Source organism: Festucalex cinctus, chromosome 8, assembly GCF_051991245.1.
Source record: "Festucalex cinctus isolate MCC-2025b chromosome 8, RoL_Fcin_1.0, whole genome shotgun sequence".
Classification (NCBI taxonomy): Eukaryota; Metazoa; Chordata; class Actinopteri; order Syngnathiformes; family Syngnathidae; genus Festucalex; species Festucalex cinctus.
Window position 1 is genome coordinate 2,815,126 of NC_135418.1, and position 22,709 is coordinate 2,837,834.

At 38.6% G+C, this 22,709-nt stretch overlaps 1 protein-coding gene and 2 long non-coding RNA genes across 4 annotated transcripts in view; 1 reads left to right on the forward strand and 2 right to left on the reverse strand.

Moving 5' to 3' along the window:
• Positions 1-370: 370 nt before the first annotated feature.
• The window catches only part of trnt1 (tRNA nucleotidyl transferase, CCA-adding, 1), a 72,177-nt gene continuing 49,838 nt past the window's right edge, over positions 371-22,709 (reverse strand). For both annotated transcript variants that reach the window (XM_077529711.1, XM_077529712.1), the window contains one exon: positions 371-1,202. In XM_077529711.1, coding sequence (XP_077385837.1) covers positions 957-1,202 — 246 coding nt within the window. In that variant the 3' untranslated portion in view covers positions 371-956. The remainder of the gene's footprint in view (positions 1,203-22,709) is intronic.
• On the reverse strand, positions 4,435-9,214 carry LOC144023826 (uncharacterized). The gene is made up of 3 exons (XR_013284614.1): positions 8,732-9,214; positions 8,237-8,386; positions 4,435-7,184 (listed from the first exon to the last, which is right to left on the reverse strand). It is a non-coding gene; the product is annotated as an uncharacterized LOC144023826 (long non-coding RNA).
• LOC144023825 (uncharacterized) lies at positions 8,870-11,884 on the forward strand. Its single transcript, XR_013284613.1, has 3 exons — positions 8,870-9,490; positions 9,834-9,983; positions 11,036-11,884. It is a non-coding gene; the product is annotated as an uncharacterized LOC144023825 (long non-coding RNA).

Here is a 22,709-nt window from a genome sequence, read left to right on the forward strand (position 1 = left end):
AGGAGGAGCAATCGACTGTTGATGTCTTTGTGAATAAGGATTTAAAAATATATATAATATATATTGCTCAATTTACCAAATCCTCCGCACCAACAAAACTGGATTGTTGGTGCATTTGCAACTGGAAGAGATGCAATTATTTATTTGGTCGTTTTGTTTTGTTGGTGTATAAATTTAGAATCAGCTTCTAATAGTTCTTTGAGGGTTGAAGGACAGACTTGAAAAAACTGAAATGAAAACTAAAATGAAGTAGAGTAATAGAATAGAATGACAAGGAAGCCATTCATAAGGAAATAAATATGTTGCTGTGTAAAACTAAACTAATCATCAAATAACAGTATTCAAATGAATTCATCTCAGATGTAACAACTTATATACTGCCACAATTTTCACTTTTATTTTGGACAATGTTCATGCAGATGTACATTTGTCAGTTTCCTTGAGGACACATTCTAAATTACACACAAATACATACATAAAATAAAGTTGGCCAACAAAAATATTTCCCTCACTTGATGGATAAAATATGTTCTTTTTAAATGTCAGACTATTTACAGTATAAATCAACTATAAAGCACTCTGAATATAAAGCCTGTAGAACATTTGCCTAGACTGAGCGGGGAAAAAAAAATCTTTCCAATGATGCATCAAACATTCAAACTAACCGGTGCTTACCACTTAATGAATTGGAGGAAACGGTAGACAAATATGCAAATGAAATGCAACAAAATTAGCGGTAATGTATTTTCTGCACTGTGATGCTGTTTGCTGCATTTTTAAGTGAATGTTCTGAATGAAATTGCATTCATCAATGGAGGTGCATGTCTCTGGTAATGTTCATTTGCCATATATGTGAGTCAATTCAATACTAAATGCAAGCAGTGCTATTCCAGGCTTGATTTGAAAGACTTCAAATTGGTATTGTCGGCCACGGATACATCCCATCAATCAGCACATTAGGACTCCACATAACTGAGAAGTTCTTCTTTGTCCATCTGATAATGACTTTTCTTCCAGATGTCGCGAAGCTTTTGTAAAGTTGTCCCGATCTCCTTGCCCGAGACGACGCCCATTTTCCTGAGATCATGTCCGCTGATGGGGAAGCGAGGGGCGGTCCACATTTGGAGTTCGGCCAGCAATTTGGGCTCACCTTGATACTTGAGCAGCTCGCTCACTTTGCAGCGAGTATCCAGTTCGCGACTCTGTCAAAATGGTGACAGCATTCCGTCAATGAAATGCACACAGTGGGATACAAGACAGAATGAGATTTCAAAAAATCTATCATAATTATAAGCAACACGCCTTAAAACTCATACTTCACAGGTGGTCATTTCTTTTTCTCTACCTCAGCAATCCTCAAACATTTTAAACATGAGATTAAAGCTGTCAGGATGTTTGGTGTGCAGAATCAGACAAGTCACCCCGGGTTTTCACCGGATGCGGTTGCGGTGCGGTTGCGGTGCGGTCCGGCGACGCAAGCAATTAGATTCCATTCATTCGAATGGTGCAGTTTACACCGCTTGCGGGTGCGTTGCGTGTCGACTGCGTCTCAGCTGCGGCGTGCCGCAGGCCTTCCGCAAGGATAGACCTATTTTCTATTTTTGCCGGACGCCGCAGCGGTAGGCCTCCGGCAAATGGCAAGCTAGCACAAAACACATCGAGCGGGACAGGAAGACCGACGCAGTTTCAAAATAAATTTCCGGTTACCTTTCAGAATAAAACACTCGCCAGCTCCTATTTCGCAAGCTTTTCAGCAAAACATGACGTGGGCGTCGCCGGGCCATGTGCTCATTCACGGTTTAGACACCAGCGAACATGGACGAGGAGAGGTTTATATTGGAGGTGGAAAACCACAAAATAATATATGACACGAGAGAGAATATTACAAGGCCGCTTCTGTCAAAATTTGATGGATGACATTCTTAATTAGATTAGGGGGGTCATGTGTGGGTCATGACCCCTCCCAAATGAAGATTAATGACCCTTTAATGACTTCCAGATGTCATATAATGAGGGTTAATGACCTTTAATGACTTCCTGATGTCATTTAATGAGGGTTAATGACCCTTAATGACTTCCTGATGTCATTTAATGAAGATTAATGACCCCTAATGACTTCCTGATGTCATTTAATGAAGATTAATGACCCTTAATGACTTCCTGATGTCATTTAATGAAGATTAATGACCCTTTAATGACTTCCAGATGTCATATAATGAGGGTTAATGACCTTTAATGACTTCCAGATGTCATTTAATGAGGGGTAATGACCTTTAATGACTTCCGGATGTCGTTTAATGAGGATGAATGACCTTTAATGACTTCCGGATGTCGTATAATGAAGATGAATGACTTTTAATGACTTCCGGATGTCGTTTAATGAAGATGAATGACCTTTAATGACTTCCAGGTGTTATATAATGAAGATGAATGACCCTTAATGACTTCCTGATGTCATTTAATGAAGATTAATGACCCCTTAATGAAGATGGATGATGTGTAGGTGGTGTTCCTACCTGTTTTTGCAGATATCATGGCTGACCCGGGTTCAAATGCTAATTGTTTGGTTAACTTCCGGATCCGGTGCACGCCCCCCCTAGATTGAGTGAATAATAATGAGATTGAATGACGTGATCGGAGGGAGTGGTTTAGTATGGGTAAAACCGCCGGGGGAAAAGTACTAGCCATTTCTATTATGGTGAAGGGGGAAAAGTATGCGCAAACACGGCTCAAAGATTGTATTTTTAGAGGTTGTAAAACAAGAAGTATAAGGTAAGGTTAAACTGTGATACGGTGGTTGGTATTATGAAATTAAAAAACATGAAGTTATACATTATATGTAAAAATGTTGTAAGAGTCGTTCGTGACTGCTGGGGTTGAATCTGAAAATAAACGGATAAAACTATATAATTTCCCCTTACTGATATAGTTACTATCTGACATTTTTGTTCAATATTTCTGTGAGTAGGGGGAAGCATATGCAGTCAAAGATTCATGGGGAGGTCAAATGTATGTCTGTGCTTGTGTGTGCGTACGCGCATGTATGGCTGCATGGGGGTCAAAGAAGTGTGAGGACAGACGGGCGGCTGAAGAAGTGTGAGGTTAGACGGTGGCTATAATGTTGTTAGTTTGAAAAGACAACGCTTCCTAAAATATATTACAAAAATATGCATCTACTTAGATCTGATTCTATTTATAATGATAATTTTATGTAGAAATTGGTGAAAAGCCATCATCAGCGATAGTCTCCTTACCCCTGCGAGGACAGGGGTTGCTGGTCATAAAATTAAATTAGGCTGAAGAAGAACGGATACGCAGCTAATTGCGAGGGGCCATTTTTGGTCTGAGAAAGGCGATTGTTCAATATTCCTGTGAGTAGGGGGAAGCAGAGGCAGTCAAAGATTCACGGGGAGGTCAAATGTATGTCTGAGGGGCCTGTGTATGCGTGTGTGCGTTTGCATGAGAGCTGAACAGTGTAAGATTAAACGGTAACTGTAATGTTGGTTTTCAAGAAGAGATTTCCAAAACTGCTTCTTTAAAAAAACATCTACACAGATATCCATTTATGATAGTTTTATGCAGCAACCGTTAGTTGAAACATCCTAGCTAACATTTTCTCAAGGATTTGAAAAGTGGTGACAAGTGAAAACTAATTAAGCTTACCTATAGGCGTAACGGTGTGTGGCTTTGAGTCCATCACATACATGCTCTGCATAGAGCATATATGCGTAGCAGCGAGGTATGCGTAGCAGAAAGGGGAGATGTCCCTACACTCGTGAGAATTTTCTGAGGCTTGTTGGAGACACTAGGACTCTGTCACAGTTTGAGTGTGTGTGTTTCAATGACCATAATTGTTGGGGGGCTGGTGGATATGAGCGAGGGGGTTGGTTAGACGTCTGCCAGCGTGCTCTCCTTGGGATATTTTCTCAAATACTAAAACCCAAATGCCAGTCCTCTGAACCGAATGACCAGTTGTCTAAACACATTGAATAAATGTAACCCCTCATTTTCCAATGCCATAAAAACATTTTACATGAAGACACAATTCACAAATTGCTCTCATGCGATACAAAATGTTTACCACAAGTCAACAATATTTGAACACAACGGACTTAACTGGCGTTCACACAACAACTCAAAAATTGAATACACTTGTTGCTAATGATGTGACCACACCTATAAACTCAAGTTCAGAGTGTACAGTTTGCTGGAGAGTCCAAACAAGCGCAATGGATAGAGGCAGAGCCAGAGGAAGAGGAATTAGAGGAGGGAGAGGAGCAGGTCGAGCAATGCAAAAGTTATAAAATAGTAACATGGAATGGTAAGGGTATTCGGAAAACACGAAAATAAAAATAATAATTTAACCATCTTATTACAGTCTTTCTCAATTGCTAATACACATTTCTTGAAACCTGTACCCATTTTCTCAAAACCTTAAACACAAACACAAAAATTCAAACAATTTTCACAAAAGCCGTGACTTTTCACTTCAAAACCTATTATCCGGTATTCAAATCCGAACAATATATTCAGATCATACACACAGTAAGTCAAAATATATTCACCATGAGAGCATTTGTTAGACACGACATAAAATAATCTAACACAGAGCATCCAGGGTAGGTAGTCAACAGAGGTTTATTTTACATGCATGAACAAACATAGTTTTTGGCACTAGACAAATTACTAACCAAGTTAAAATTATGGTGAATTCAAATGAAATAGAAAGGGTGTATGAAAATAAATTCCTTGGAGTAGTTATTGATGATAAATTATGTTGGAAGCCACATGTAGAAAATGTTAAAAGGAAAATGTCAAAAATCATCGGGATACTCTATAAAACTAAGGATGTCCTGAACATGAACTCATTATATATATTATATAGTTCATTATTATTACCATATTTGACCTATTGTGTGGAAATCTGGGGGACTGCATATAAAACAAACACTAACTCTGTTTTCAATTTGCAAAAAAGAGCCATAAGGATTATTAATCGTTCAAAATATACAGAATCAACACATCCATTATTTATCAAATTAAATACAATGACATTTTATGACTTGGTTGAGTTTAAAATAGCACAAATAATGTACAAAGTATATAACAATCTACTCTGCTATATTACTCAGACATTGTTTGAAAATAGACACAGTCCTTATGATATAAGGGGTACAAGTGTGTACAAAAAACCCAAAACAAGAACAAATATTAAGCAAAGGTGTGTTTCTGTAAAAGGTGTTAATTTGTGGAATAATCTGGGAATTGACTTGAAAAGATGTGACTCACTTGTTGAGTTAAAAAAAAAACGTTTAAATGCAAAGTTAAAAAAAATTACTTTTGTCAAATAAGAGCATGAAAATTGTATATAATGAGTATGAGTATATGATGTATAAATGTATTATGGTATATGTTTAGGAATTTTATGTATATATGTTGCTGGATAATGCACGCATCATTTTATTTTTAAAAATATTAACCTAGTATTGTATCAATAATGAAATAAGTTTAAATGTATAATGTATGAGGGGTAGGACTAAATAAGTTAACTTCTTCCTACTCCCTTTTGAACATGTAAACTATGATGAGTTTGTTTTTTCTTTTCTTCTTTTCTTTTTTAACTTTTGTTTCTTTGCTGTTTGTTTTTATGTTCAATAATTCAATCAAAAAACGTGATAGCGTCAAAATGGGTACTTTTAACAAAAAAACATGCATTAGTCTTAGGGCAAAATAATTTAGGAATAGTGTGAAATGTGTTTAAGTTTTATCCAAAAAGAGTGGATGAGTTTTGAGAATTGTGTCTAAGCCTGAACCGTGTGTAAGGTTTGGTCAAAAAAGTGTTTCATTCCAGAAATTAGTCTCGGAAACTGAGAATTTGCTTCATCGAACGGGGTTTGGTGTTTTAGCAACTGATAAAAACTGTTAAGTTAAAAGCGGACATGACAATACAATAACCACACATAACAAAATCAGAACAACCCTATCTCAATTGTAAATAATACATTCAAATATTCACACCAACTTCTAGGCCGTGGGGTGAACCCCAAAAAAGTGCCTAGAAAATGAGTTTCGCTCCACTGTCTGGGCACTACTTGTTCAATGCATTTTTTGATAGATAATACCCTTCTGAACTTTGGGTTAAAAGTTCACCCAATGTTTTCCTGCCCCAATTTTGTCACAAGCCAGAAATGCATATATAGGTAAATAACAAAAAACGAAAATCTTGTGCTACAGTTTATGGTTGTAAAACGTCTTACATTAAATTTGGCAACAGAAAATCATTCCCAGATGTTATAAATACATGTACCTAACATCAGAAACAAGTATTGGTGGTTTGGTGCAATCATGTGAATTTAGATAATTAAATATATTAAATTTGTGCCAAAAAAAACAAAAAACGCTTCAACTAGAAGTGAAACCAGCACACAGATGTTACATTTAGCTATGTTTATGTTTCATATATGAAAACAATTCACAACCTATTACGTAATGAAAGGTACACAAGAAGCAGCATACATCGGCCAAAAATACTACCATGCACCACAAACCTGGAACAAGGCAAAATGGACTAGATGGAAATAGATGCATTCAGAGCCCAGATTATTATAACATATAGAATATTTATTAAAGTATCAGATTGTGTCATCACAGCATGTCATTTATACCCCCCACCCCTACCCAAAAAATATTAATAAAAAAATATAATAATAATAAAATAAAAATCAAATGTGCATTCACAATAAAACCTTTGGAACTTCATTGGAACAGCTCTTTTATTTTTTTGGCAGACCAATTTAACAAAGGTCTGTGTTGTGAAAAAATGGAATACAGACATTTTAATTTTTGCTTGAAAAGTGTTAAAATGGAGAGTTAACATCTTGATAATGAAACAAACAAAATGGCAGATTTTACATAGATTTTACAGCCCTGCACTGTAAAGTGTCCTCGTATGCCCTGTGATTTTCCAACCTGATGTTGCACCAGCCATGTGTTAGTGTCACTTTCTTGGCTTACATCAGTAGACTCAGTAGTTGATGTATCTGATGAGTGAGGTACCCTGTCTAAAAGTTTGTCAGTTGTTGGTAATGTCTCTACAAAAACCATTTCAGAGTTGTTGCTGGAAAGGGGTGTGAAAAACCAGATGGGGGAAATCACGCCTCAATCTTCGTTTCAGTATATCCTGCCTGAAATAGAAAATTGAGGGGGAAGATGAGCACAAGATACACATATTCACATCACACTAGGACTGCTCTATTATGGAAAAAAATAATCATCACAATTATTTTGGTAATAATTGAAATCAAGATTATTCTAAACAATTATATTTTGTTCAAATCAAGAAAATATTTCAACATTTGAAAATAAGACAATCACAATCATATGAAACTATAATTATGTAAGTTGCTTTTGGATCCAACAAAATTTATAATATATTATTATTATTATTATTATTATTATTATTATTATTATTATTATGACGTTAGCAAAAATTTGAAGTTGGGGTGCAGTGTGTGTGTGCAGTAAGCTAGTTTTGACATGGGTGTGTGGTAAAATAACTCGTGTGGGCGTGCCACAACTCAAAATTAGTATTATTAGTGCTGCAGCTATCGAATATTTTGGTATTTGGATATCCTACTGAAAATTCTAATGAATAATCGTATATTTGGATAGAAATACAAATATACCTATAGGCCTATATACTTTCTTGGTCAAAGAACAATTATAAATACAGAAGACAAAAAAACACATTTGCATGTAATAATTAACAACCAACTGGTTTTCATTTTTAGAGAATCAATTTTATTTATTTATTTATTTTTAACTTAAATTGAGCTTGTCAGCAAACTATTTTTCTCTGAAACAGTGAGATTTTAGACAAATCTCTCCCCATAGATTTCATAAATGTGTTTCAATGTGAAGATTTATATGTTACCTGTAGTCTGAAGCATCAAGATCCCCGTGTTTATTAACACTGTTCACAAACCCCTTAGCTTGTCCATTCTCATCACATCTTTGTCAACTATAATCCTTTGACGGATTACTTGTTCACAAAAAGAATTTGTAGCTCTCTAAAACACACACACACTCACTTAATATGTGCAGAGTCATGCTTTCTAATTAATGCTGTCTCGAAATGTAAACAAAATACAAGTGACATATTGCTGACCAATGCTTTACTTTTGAAATGTGTAATTTTAGCAAAGTGACAATGAAATAGTGCAATGTAACAACTCACATTTGTTCGTCCCTGGTTGCTGTTGACTTTAAGAACCTTGTGTAATCTCTGAAACAAAACTGCACCTCCATTGTGACAGTCTTTTGTCTTGAATATGCAGAAGAATGGAACAGTCTTTCTTCATCTCAGCGGCCTGCAGCAACCAACCCGCTTTTAGACAAAAAAGAATTACATTATAAATGTTATTGTCACATCACCTCTTTACAGTATATGCACATCACAGATTTAAGTAAAGTAAAGTGTTTGTTGAGGTTGATGAGAGAGAGTTTGGGGGAAAAGGGGGTGTGTAGCTGTGACTATATTATGACTCTGATGGGCACAGGTAACTCGAGTTTGGTAACAACTGTTGGATTCACTCGATAAATCATTCAGCAGCTCGCGTTTTTACTAAACTATAGCCTTAAAACTTAACCTAGCAAAAAATTATTTTCAGCCCTATACTAAATATCGGTCACATTAATAACAGAAATGGGCACGCGTGTGTGTAGCACATACCTGCTGACAATGTTTCTGCTTTGGCGAGATGATCCCTCTTCCGTGTGCCTTCCAATCCCAGACGAGTCTACTTTGAAATTTATTTTTACAAATGATGCAGATGGCTGGAAGAACGGGGCCAGCTGAAGCGATGGGGAAACCTGAACGGGAACGAAGTTTTTTCACCACTTTCTTTCTAACTTTTTTTCTCCTTTCGCTCTCCGACGTTGTGGTCGCCATTTTTGTTATGCGGTTGCTATGGTGAGGAGAAAGCAGCAGCTACATGATTGGCTCATGTGACCTAAATCACACCACTACCGACCTAATGGCACTACGCCCACACGAGAGATCACTGCGCCTCATCGCAAAATAGTGCCGGGGTTTCACCACCGAAAACACAAAATTGGCAGGTTTTCAGAGGGTGAACTCCACGGATTCTTACTTACTACTAATAAATCTATTTTATGAAGTAAAGATTATTTTGTGCCCCTGGTAGTGGAGCGAAACTGAACGATCAGGTAGCTGCTGCTTTCTCCTCACCATAGCAACCGCATAACAAAAATGGCGACCACAACGTCGGAGAGCGAAAGGAGAAAAAAAGTTAGAAAGAAAGTGGTGAAAAAACTTCGTTCCCGTTCAGGTTTCCCCATCGCTTCAGCTGGCCCCGTTCTTCCAGCCATCTGCATCATTTGTAAAAATAAATTTCAAAGTAGACTCGTCTGGGATTGGAAGGCACACGGAAGAGGGATCATCTCGCCAAAGCAGAAACATTGTCAGCAGGTATGTGCTACACACACGCGTGCCCATTTCTGTTATTAATGTGACCGATATTTAGTATAGGGCTGAAAATAATTTTTTGCTAGGTTAAGTTTTAAGGCTATAGTTTAGTAAAAACGCGAGCTGCTGAATGATTTATCGAGTGAATCCAACAGTTGTTACCAAACTCGAGTTACCTGTGCCCATCAGTCATAATATAGTCACAGCTACACACCCCCTTTTCCCCCAAACTCTCTCTCATCAACCTCAACAAACACTTTACTTTACTTAAATCTGTGATGTGCATATACTGTAAAGAGGTGATGTGACAATAACACTTATAATGTAATTCTTTTTTGTCTAAAAGCGGGTTGGTTGCTGCAGGCCGCTGAGATGAAGAAAGACTGTTCCATTCTTCTGCATATTCAAGACAAAAGACTGTCACAATGGAGGTGCAGTTTTGTTTCAGAGATTACACAAGGTTCTTAAAGTCAACAGCAACCAGGGACGAACAAATGTGAGTTGTTACATTGCACTATTTCATTGTCACTTTGCTAAAATTACACATTTCAAAAGTAAAGCATTGGTCAGCAATATGTCACTTGTATTTTGTTTACATTTCGAGACAGCATTAATTAGAAAGCATGACTCTGCACATATTAAGTGAGTGTGTGTGTGTTTTAGAGAGCTACAAATTCTTTTTGTGAACAAGTAATCCGTCAAAGGATTATAGTTGACAAAGATGTGATGAGAATGGACAAGCTAAGGGGTTTGTGAACAGTGTTAATAAACACGGGGATCTTGATGCTTCAGACTACAGGTAACATATAAATCTTCACATTGAAACACATTTATGAAATCTATGGGGAGAGATTTGTCTAAAATCTCACTGTTTCAGAGAAAAATAGTTTGCTGACAAGCTCAATTTAAGTTAAAAATAAATAAATAAATAAAATTGATTCTCTAAAAATGAAAACCAGTTGGTTGTTAATTATTACATGCAAATGTGTTTTTTTGTCTTCTGTATTTATAATTGTTCTTTGACCAAGAAAGTATATAGGCCTATAGGTATATTTGTATTTCTATCCAAATATACGATTATTCACTAGAATTTTCAGTAGGATATCCAAATACCAAAATATTCGATAGCTGCAGCACTAATAATACTAATTTTGAGTTGTGGCACGCCCACACGAGTTATTTTACCACACACCCATGTCAAAACTAGCTTACTGCACACACACACTGCACCCCAACTTCAAATTTTTGCTAACGTAATAATAATAATAATAATAATAATAATAATAATAATAATAATAATATATTATAAATTTTGTTGGATCCAAAAGCAACTTACATAATTATAGTTTCATATGATTGTGATTGTCTTATTTTCAAATGTTGAAATATTTTCTTGATTTGAACAAAATATAATTGTTTAGAATAATCTTGATTTCAATTATTACCAAAATAATTGTGATGATTATTTTTTTCCATAATAGAGCAGTCCTAGTGTGATGTGAATATGTGTATCTTGTGCTCATCTTCCCCCTCAATTTTCTATTTCAGGCAGGATATACTGAAACGAAGATTGAGGCGTGATTTCCCCCATCTGGTTTTTCACACCCCTTTCCAGCAACAACTCTGAAATGGTTTTTGTAGAGACATTACCAACAACTGACAAACTTTTAGACAGGGTACCTCACTCATCAGATACATCAACTACTGAGTCTACTGATGTAAGCCAAGAAAGTGACACTAACACATGGCTGGTGCAACATCAGGTTGGAAAATCACAGGGCATACGAGGACACTTTACAGTGCAGGGCTGTAAAATCTATGTAAAATCTGCCATTTTGTTTGTTTCATTATCAAGATGTTAACTCTCCATTTTAACACTTTTCAAGCAAAAATTAAAATGTCTGTATTCCATTTTTCCACAACACAGACCTTTGTTAAATTGGTCTGCCAAAAAAATAAAAGAGCTGTTCCAATGAAGTTCCAAAGGTTTTATTGTGAATGCACATTTGATTTTTATTTTATTATTATTATATTTTTTTATTAATATTTTTTGGGTAGGGGTGGGGGGTATAAATGACATGCTGTGATGACACAATCTGATACTTTAATAAATATTCTATATGTTATAATAATCTGGGCTCTGAATGCATCTATTTCCATCTAGTCCATTTTGCCTTGTTCCAGGTTTGTGGTGCATGGTAGTATTTTTGGCCGATGTATGCTGCTTCTTGTGTACCTTTCATTACGTAATAGGTTGTGAATTGTTTTCATATATGAAACATAAACATAGCTAAATGTAACATCTGTGTGCTGGTTTCACTTCTAGTTGAAGCGTTTTTTTGTTTTTTTTGGCACAAATTTAATATATTTAATTATCTAAATTCACATGATTGCACCAAACCACCAATACTTGTTTCTGATGTTAGGTACATGTATTTATAACATCTGGGAATTATTTTCTGTTGCCAAATTTAATGTAAGACGTTTTACAACCAAAAACTGTAGCACAAGATTTTCGTTTTTTGTTATTTACCTATATATGCATTTCTGGCTTGTGACAAAATTGGGGCAGGAAAACATTGGGTGAACTTTTAACCCAAAGTTCAGAAGGGTATTATCTATCAAAAAATGCATTGAACAAGTAGTGCCCAGACAGTGGAGCGAAACTCATTTCCTCGGCACTTTTTTGGGGTTCACCCCACGGCCTAGAAGTTGGTGTGAATATTTGAATGTATTATTTACAATTGAGATAGGGTTGTTCTGATTTTGTTATGTGTGGTTATTGTATTGTCATGTCCGCTTTTAACTTAACAGTTTTTATCAGTTGCTAAAACACCAAACCCCGTTCGATGAAGCAAATTCTCAGTTTCCGAGACTAATTTCTGGAATGAAACACTTTTTTGACCAAACCTTACACACGGTTCAGGCTTAGACCCAATTCTCAAAACTCATCCACTCTTTTTGGATAAAACTTAAACACATTTCACACTATTCCTAAATTATTTTGCCCTAAGACTAATGCATGTTTTTTTGTTAAAAGTACCCATTTTGACGCTATCACGTTTTTTGATTGAATTATTGAACATAAAAACAAACAGCAAAGAAACAAAAGTTAAAAAAGAAAAGAAGAAAAGAAAAAACAAACTCATCATAGTTTACATGTTCAAAAGGGAGTAGGAAGAAGTTAACTTATTTAGTCCTACCCCTCATACATTATACATTTAAACTTATTTCATTATTGATACAATACTAGGTTAATATTTTTAAAAATAAAATGATGCGTGCATTATCCAGCAACATATATACATAAAATTCCTAAACATATACCATAATACATTTATACATCATATACTCATACTCATTATATACAATTTTCATGCTCTTATTTGACAAAAGTAATTTTTTTTAACTTTGCATTTAAACGTTTTTTTTTTAACTCAACAAGTGAGTCACATCTTTTCAAGTCAATTCCCAGATTATTCCACAAATTAACACCTTTTACAGAAACACACCTTTGCTTAATATTTGTTCTTGTTTTGGGTTTTTTGTACACACTTGTACCCCTTATATCATAAGGACTGTGTCTATTTTCAAACAATGTCTGAGTAATATAGCAGAGTAGATTGTTATATACTTTGTACATTATTTGTGCTATTTTAAACTCAACCAAGTCATAAAATGTCATTGTATTTAATTTGATAAATAATGGATGTGTTGATTCTGTATATTTTGAACGATTAATAATCCTTATGGCTCTTTTTTGCAAATTGAAAACAGAGTTAGTGTTTGTTTTATATGCAGTCCCCCAGATTTCCACACAATAGGTCAAATATGGTAATAATAATGAACTATATAATATATATAATGAGTTCATGTTCAGGACATCCTTAGTTTTATAGAGTATCCCGATGATTTTTGACATTTTCCTTTTAACATTTTCTACATGTGGCTTCCAACATAATTTATCATCAATAACTACTCCAAGGAATTTATTTTCATACACCCTTTCTATTTCATTTGAATTCACCATAATTTTAACTTGGTTAGTAATTTGTCTAGTGCCAAAAACTATGTTTGTTCATGCATGTAAAATAAACCTCTGTTGACTACCTACCCTGGATGCTCTGTGTTAGATTATTTTATGTCGTGTCTAACAAATGCTCTCATGGTGAATATATTTTGACTTACTGTGTGTATGATCTGAATATATTGTTCGGATTTGAATACCGGATAATAGGTTTTGAAGTGAAAAGTCACGGCTTTTGTGAAAATTGTTTGAATTTTTGTGTTTGTGTTTAAGGTTTTGAGAAAATGGGTACAGGTTTCAAGAAATGTGTATTAGCAATTGAGAAAGACTGTAATAAGATGGTTAAATTATTATTTTTATTTTCGTGTTTTCCGAATACCCTTACCATTCCATGTTACTATTTTATAACTTTTGCATTGCTCGACCTGCTCCTCTCCCTCCTCTAATTCCTCTTCCTCTGGCTCTGCCTCTATCCATTGCGCTTGTTTGGACTCTCCAGCAAACTGTACACTCTGAACTTGAGTTTATAGGTGTGGTCACATCATTAGCAACAAGTGTATTCAATTTTTGAGTTGTTGTGTGAACGCCAGTTAAGTCCGTTGTGTTCAAATATTGTTGACTTGTGGTAAACATTTTGTATCGCATGAGAGCAATTTGTGAATTGTGTCTTCATGTAAAATGTTTTTATGGCATTGGAAAATGAGGGGTTACATTTATTCAATGTGTTTAGACAACTGGTCATTCGGTTCAGAGGACTGGCATTTGGGTTTTAGTATTTGAGAAAATATCCCAAGGAGAGCACGCTGGCAGACGTCTAACCAACCCCCTCGCTCATATCCACCAGCCCCCCAACAATTATGGTCATTGAAACACACACACTCAAACTGTGACAGAGTCCTAGTGTCTCCAACAAGCCTCAGAAAATTCTCACGAGTGTAGGGACATCTCCCCTTTCTGCTACGCATACCTCGCTGCTACGCATATATGCTCTATGCAGAGCATGTATGTGATGGACTCAAAGCCACACACCGTTACGCCTATAGGTAAGCTTAATTAGTTTTCACTTGTCACCACTTTTCAAATCCTTGAGAAAATGTTAGCTAGGATGTTTCAACTAACGGTTGCTGCATAAAACTATCATAAATGGATATCTGTGTAGATGTTTTTTTAAAGAAGCAGTTTTGGAAATCTCTTCTTGAAAACCAACATTACAGTTACCGTTTAATCTTACACTGTTCAGCTCTCATGCAAACGCACACACGCATACACAGGCCCCTCAGACATACATTTGACCTCCCCGTGAATCTTTGACTGCCTCTGCTTCCCCCTACTCACAGGAATATTGAACAATCGCCTTTCTCAGACCAAAAATGGCCCCTCGCAATTAGCTGCGTATCCGTTCTTCTTCAGCCTAATTTAATTTTATGACCAGCAACCCCTGTCCTCGCAGGGGTAAGGAGACTATCGCTGATGATGGCTTTTCACCAATTTCTACATAAAATTATTATTATAAATAGAATCAGATCTAAGTAGATGCATATTTTTGTAATATATTTTAGGAAGCGTTGTCTTTTCAAACTAACAACATTATAGCCACCGTCTAACCTCACACTTCTTCAGCCGCCCGTCTGTCCTCACACTTCTTTGACCCCCATGCAGCCATACATGCGCGTACGCACACACAAGCACAGACATACATTTGACCTCCCCATGAATCTTTGACTGCATATGCTTCCCCCTACTCACAGAAATATTGAACAAAAATGTCAGATAGTAACTATATCAGTAAGGGGAAATTATATAGTTTTATCCGTTTATTTTCAGATTCAACCCCAGCAGTCACGAACGACTCTTACAACATTTTTACATATAATGTATAACTTCATGTTTTTTAATTTCATAATACCAACCACCGTATCACAGTTTAACCTTACCTTATACTTCTTGTTTTACAACCTCTAAAAATACAATCTTTGAGCCGTGTTTGCGCATACTTTTCCCCCTTCACCATAATAGAAATGGCTAGTACTTTTCCCCCGGCGGTTTTACCCATACTAAACCACTCCCTCCGATCACGTCATTCAACCTCATTATTATTCACTCAATCTAGGGGGGCGTGCACCGGATCCGGAAGTTAACCAAACAATTAGCATTTGAACCCGGGTCAGCCATGATATCTGCAAAAACAGGTAGGAACACCACCTACACATCATCCATCTTCATTAAGGGGTCATTAATCTTCATTAAATGACATCAGGAAGTCATTAAGGGTCATTCATCTTCATTATATAACACCTGGAAGTCATTAAAGGTCATTCATCTTCATTAAACGACATCCGGAAGTCATTAAAAGTCATTCATCTTCATTATACGACATCCGGAAGTCATTAAAGGTCATTACCCCTCATTAAATGACATCTGGAAGTCATTAAAGGTCATTAACCCTCATTATATGACATCTGGAAGTCATTAAAGGGTCATTAATCTTCATTAAATGACATCAGGAAGTCATTAAGGGTCATTAATCTTCATTAAATGACATCAGGAAGTCATTAGGGGTCATTAATCTTCATTAAATGACATCAGGAAGTCATTAAGGGTCATTAACCCTCATTAAATGACATCAGGAAGTCATTAAAGGTCATTAACCCTCATTATATGACATCTGGAAGTCATTAAAGGGTCATTAATCTTCATTTGGGAGGGGTCATGACCCACACATGACCCCCCTAATCTAATTAAGAATGTCATCCATCAAATTTTGACAGAAGCGGCCTTGTAATATTCTCTTCTGACACGGCACATCCTTTTTATAAGGACAACCAAAAAAAGGATGCTGCATGGAATCTCATAGCAGAAAAAGAAGAAAAGGTTAAATCAAAAGAAGTCCACCTCTCTTTCTGCTTCTCTGCTGAGCACAGACTTTCTGTATGTTTGTCGTTGTGAAATGCCACATGATTGCGCGCGCGCGGTCCCGCGAGACACGTTGGGAAGTGGGCGGCGACGGAGCTGCCGGACCGCAGCTGTGCGGAGCCGGTGTGGATTGACAAAAAAATTGACCCGTCCGGAGCACGCAGTCAAGACGCACCGCACCGCAACCGCACCGCAACCGCATCCGGTGAAAACCCGGGGTTAGGCTGCCTCCTTTTCACTATCCCTAATCAAGTGGCCATGCTCACAACTTGAACTCACTCAAAGGAAAAAAAAATAAAAATCATGCTGATGTAGTTTGCTTTGCTTAAAGGTGTTAAAAGATTATGCAGTCTTGTAGTTTTGACCCCGCTGCATATGCTTATGCAATTCCAAATCTAAAATAAATGGCACATCCTGAAATATAAACATGCTGCATTTATAATGGTTTATGATCAACATTGCCTGGCTGAAACATCCTGTGTCTAAATTTGGTCAATTCCAATTTTTTTTTCACAAATCGATACTAGTGGTTAGTCCCCAAGTGGGTGTGTTATTTTCACAAATTACTAGCCAATTTAAAGTGTTGAGTGAGAATGGCTTTCTCTCTCTTTACCTCTGCAATTTCAAGGCTCAATATGCCATTGTGTTGTTTTCCTGAAAAGTTTTGCTTTTGGAGATGCAAGGTTTCTGCATGACGTCAGTAATTTAGCGAAAGATCTGAGTGCACTTCCGTCATAGATCCTCGTGCTGCATATGTGGGAGATTAGTGTGGGATGCAAATTATTGCTTTTTCCTATATCCAGTGAAGGTATCACTGATTTACGTTTTTCTGATGCGGGTCTTTGAATGCAACACATGCAGTCGGACAGTTGAGGCACACGGTGTGGAACAGACAGTGCTCATGGTTTTATTTGAATTTGTGAAAATAAAGCAAAATGTTAAAACGGTAATTTAGCGAAAGATCTGAGTGTCGTGGAGCTGCAACATATCATGGCGAGCCAAGCCTGGAGAAAGGGATTTTTTTTGTGAAGAGACCTGCGTGAGTAAAGACCTTTTTGATTAGCACTGTTAGCGGCTAACGTTAGCACTCTTTGCGCCGCTGAAGAAAACCCTTCTCCAACAACGAACCTGGATATTCTGGCAAACGGATCAGCTTGTGAGTACTAAAGATGGAGCCAGAAGTGTTAAGGGACCAAGTTACCACCACGTTGTGCAGGCTAAGTTGGGATGAACTGACAGAGGTGTGTAACTTTCTGAAATGCTTCAATGTCGGTGATAGCGAGGATGAGCAGGCTGTCAAAGACAAGAGTCGACGAGAGTTAATGAAAGTGATTGAAAACAAATTGGATGAACTTGCGCAAAGCCACAAGTTAGAAGATGTAGTCCAGTTGATTCTTGAACTTTTAGCGTTTATTGAAGAAATTGCTTCCAAAAGTGATGCTCGCGAGTGCCGTACTTTTTCCCGCCCCATGGAGATGACACACAAATACAATGAGCTGAGAGAATAAGTAAAAGCGTTGCAAGAAAAACTTAAAATGGTGGATGCTTTACCTGTCTTGAGCCAAAGCCCACAGCCACCTAAAATACCAGAGGTGACTATCCGCAGGGAATTTCGGATCTGTGGCCAAATAGGCGAGGGCGGGCAGCGCGACAGGCTGTCATACACCAACCTGCTCCACCAGATGGAACTTGGACTCCGGAAAGGTCACAGTGAATCGGAGGTGATCGAAGCAGTGATAAGGGCCATCTGCCCAGGACTCAAACTACGAGACATGCTTGAAATAAAGACTGATGTGACACTCTCTCAATTAAAAACAATACTCAAAGGACATTACAGAGAAGAGGACACATCTGACTTGTATCAAAAACTGATAAACATAACCCAGGAACCGAAGGAGTTCCCCCAGGACTTCCTCTTCAGGGCCATCGAGCTCAAGGACCGGCTTCTGTATGCATCTAAAGAAGAACCAGCTGAACACTACAATGCAGATCTGGTCAAGAAGAAGTTTTTGAGTTCACTGGGCACAGGACTACTAAATGACAACATTAAATTCCAGATCAAGCCGCTTCTGGACAATTTCGATGTGACTGGTGAAATGCTGATTGAGAGACTAAATGAAGCAGCTAACTTTGAAGCGGAGCGGCTGCACAAGTTGAAGAGGAACAGCACCAAGACGACCAGAATTAATGATCTGCAAACTGCAGTCGAGCCACCTGGTGGAACGCAGATGACGTCAGCCCAGAGTACAGCTGTAGCCAAGGAGAAATTCAAGATTGCTCCAGCTCCATCTGAAGTACATGCCGTTGTAGCAGAACTAAAAGCTGAAGTTGCAGAAATGAAACAGATGGTGCTTGCATCCTTGAACGCCAATAAGTTCCAGCCCACCAGGTACCGCCGAGCAACGACAGTGCCCGCAAGGGGAGAGGATGCAGGACCTGCCACGACAACAGTGAGGGGGACAACTGCACCCACTACTTCAAGTGTGGCCAGTCGGGTCACATCTCCAGAGGATGCCGAGCTTCACGTCTGCTGCAGGGAAACGTCAGGGGGCCACTGCCACGGGACCAGCAGTGACCCAGCCACCTAATGAGAAGTCCCGCTACTGCCATCACTGTCGACAAGAGGAACAACGTGATGCACTGCTCCAGATTTGTGCAGGCTGCTCATCAGCCACTTACTGTTCCAAAGCCTGTCAGACACAACACTGGCCGGAACACAAGCACACCTGTCAAGCGGTAAGACTGGTTGAACACTATCTGGGTGAAAAGGAGGAAAAACAGTGCTCAACACACATGGGTAATCTTGATGTTGTGTCAAACAAGCAAGGGAGAAAACTGGTTCAACTAATTGGTAGACACAGAATGGTCAGGTGCACTTTTGATAATGTACCAGTTACAGCGCTGTGGGATACAGGTGCCCAAGATACAGTGATAAATGACCTATGGAGAAAAGTGCACTTGCCTCATACCACAATTCGAGGGATAGATGAACTCTTGGGACCAAAACCTTTAAATGGGCTGGCCGTCAACCAGACAAAAATACCATTTATTGGGTGGGTTCCTGTCGAGTTCAAACTAACAGGTGCAGAAGTTTCCAGCCCTGGTCTGTTAGTGCCGATACTCGTCTCTAGTGACCCCATTAATGTGATAGAGGAAGTGATAAATGAGCAACTGAAAGAAGGTTCAACCAAGAATGACTGTACTGCTCATATTGTGAGTAGTGCTTTTGACTTGGACATGTGCTCCGCCGAGACCTTCATTCATTTGCTACATACACACCAAACCGTCACTGAAGAAATTCATGTAAAGACAGGAAAGGGTAAAATTGTCTTAGGTCCAAATGAAGGCACCACCATTCGCTGCCGCACACGTATACAGGTGGATGAGGACACTGCTATGTTGTTTTGCCCAAATTTGAACCAGAGTTTACCGGGGGGCTTGCATATACAAGAAGTACTGTTTAAGGTGAAAAGAGGCAACTCAACCACAGTCCCAGTGCAGGTCACTAACACCACTAATGTCACTCTGGATTCTCGTGTTGTTTTGGGACATACTGAAGGAATTAAAGCAATATATCCAGCAGTGGTACAGCCTGCGCACCTACCAAAAACTGATAAAAATGAGGCTGACTTTGAAACATTATCGACTCTCCCTAGTGAAACGAGCGAGACATGGGACCCCCCAGTGTTGCTAGACCATTTAAATAATGAACATTAATGTGTAGTGAGGGAAAAGCTCAGGGAGAAGTGTAAAGCATTTGCCCGGGATGAAAACGATGTAGGCAGCATTCCAACCCTTCGCATGCACATTTCTCTTCATGATCATACACCAGTCCAAAAAACTTACATTAGTGTGCCTAAACCACTACATCAAGAGGTAAAAGCATACCTGCAGGACTTAATCAACAGGGGATGGGTCACCAAATCAAAGTCACCATATTCTTCACCAATAGTGTGTGTAAGGGGAGCTCAGGCTCTGTGTAGACTATCGGGAACTTAATCGTAAGTCCGTGCCAGACAGACACCCCATTCCCAGGATACAAGACATGCTAGATAGGTAGATAGTCTTACTGGCAGTTCATGGTTTACAGTGCTGGATCAGGGGAAAGCCTATCACCAAGGCTTTCTGGATGAGGAAAGTCAGCCACTCACCGCGTTCATTACGCCATGGGGTTTATACCAGTGGGTGCGGATCCCATTTGGCCTTAGTTCTGCCCCAGCCGAATTTCAGAGAAGCATGGAGGAGTGTCTGTGGGGTTTACGGGGTGACATTTGTCTGCCATATCTTGATGACAACTTGGTGCACAGTAAGTCGTTTCAGGACCATGTTGAACACGTGAGAGCGGTTTTACAAAGGTACCAGAAGCATGGTGTCAAACTTACTCCTAAGAAATGTAACCTTTTCAAGCCTAAAGTCAGATTTTTGGCCAGGATTGTGTCAAAAGATGGCCATGGCATGGATCCAGCAGAGGTCGCCCCTGTGCTGTCACTGAAAGATAGACACCCCTGCACTGTGGGCGAAGTGAGGCAAATTTTGGGTTTTCTATCGTACTACAGGTCATATATACAACCCTTATATGAGCTGCGAGCTGCCCCGCCAACACCTTCCAATGTACCCCAAGATTTAAAGACACAGAAAAAAACAAAAAAAGGGAAAAATAAACCAATTAGAGGGCAGTTACCATCATCGGCCTCGATTACATGGACAGACACTCATCATCAGATTTTGTGTTATCTGGTTGACAAACTGTCAAACCCTCCTATTCTAGGTTACCCAGACCTGAATCATCCATTTGTGTTACATACTGATGCCTCTCAAGCAGGATTAGGAGCTGTACTCTATCAGCGTAGCAATGGAAAACTGAGGGTAATTGCATATGCATCGAGAACTCTAACACCACCAGAGAAGAACTACCACATGCATGCCGGTAAATTGGAATTTTTAGCGCTAAAGTGGGCTATCTGTGAGCGCTTTCGAGATTACTTGTTGCATGCACCGTCATGTGTGGTTTACACAGATAATAACCCACTCACTTATGTGTTAACAACAGCTAAGTTGAATGCCTCCGGTCAGCGATGGGTAGCAGAATTGGCCGATTTCAATTTTACCATAAAATACAGACCTGGCAAAACTAACGCGGATGCAGACGAGTTATCTAGGATGCCCATTGACTTTGAGGACTATATGAGCCACTGTACACAGTCGATTAGTCAGGAAGTGGTAACTGCCACACAGCAAGGTGTCTTGTTGCAGGAGTCAGAACAAACTCCCATGTTTAGCGTTGTTTCCTTAAATGCGCTCCAGCAGCAAACAGTAGCTGAGGGACTGTTAGACACTATTAAGCCATTTCCCAGAGACGAGATTTGCATAGCTCAGCCCTGTAATAGGTAAAATGTACAGTTACGTGAAAAGAAAAAGGAAAGGAGACCTGCAGCACATGAGCTTAAAACTGAGGGCGCGAAGGTCAAGGCATTGGCCAGAGAGTGGACTAAGCTCAAGATCAGGGAAGATGGGACACTGTATAGAGTGACGGCAAATAAAAAGCAATTGGTTCTCCCTTCAGTATTTCATCCCCTTGTCTTGAATGAGCTGCACAAACAAATGGGTAACTTAGGCTCGGAGAGAACGCTAAATTTGGTGAGAGACCGTTTTTATTGGCCCAAAATGCAAAGAGACATTGAACACTATGTCATGAATGTATGTGAGTGTCTAAAAAAAAGAAAGCCAAACAGGCCAACACGTGCACCGATGCAGAGTATTGAAACCACTCACCCCTTTCAGTTAGTGTCAGTTGACTTCCTTCACTTAGAACAGTGTAAGGGTGGTTGTGAGTATATTTTGGTGGTCATGGACCATTATACACGCTTTGCACAGGCATATGCAACTACTAACAAATCAGCAAAGACTGTGGCCGAAAAACTGTTCAATGACTTTTGCCTTAGATTTGGTTTCCCAGAAAGACTTCACCACGATCGAGGGAGAGAGTTTGAGAACAGGCTGTTACACCATCTGAAGGAGTTGTCTGGTATAAAATGGTCTCACAAAACTCCATATCACCCTCAAGTGAATGGACAAACCGAAAGATTTAACAGGACTCTTCTCTCCATGTTGCGAACGCTCACTGATGAACAAAAATTGGACTGGAAAAAACACCTGCCCAAAGTAATACACGCCTACAATTGCAGTGCTAATGAAGCCACGGGCTATTCTCCATTCTTTTTACTTTTTGGTAGACTGCCAAGGCTTCCCATCGACCTCCTGTTTGGCATTGAGAAGGAAGAC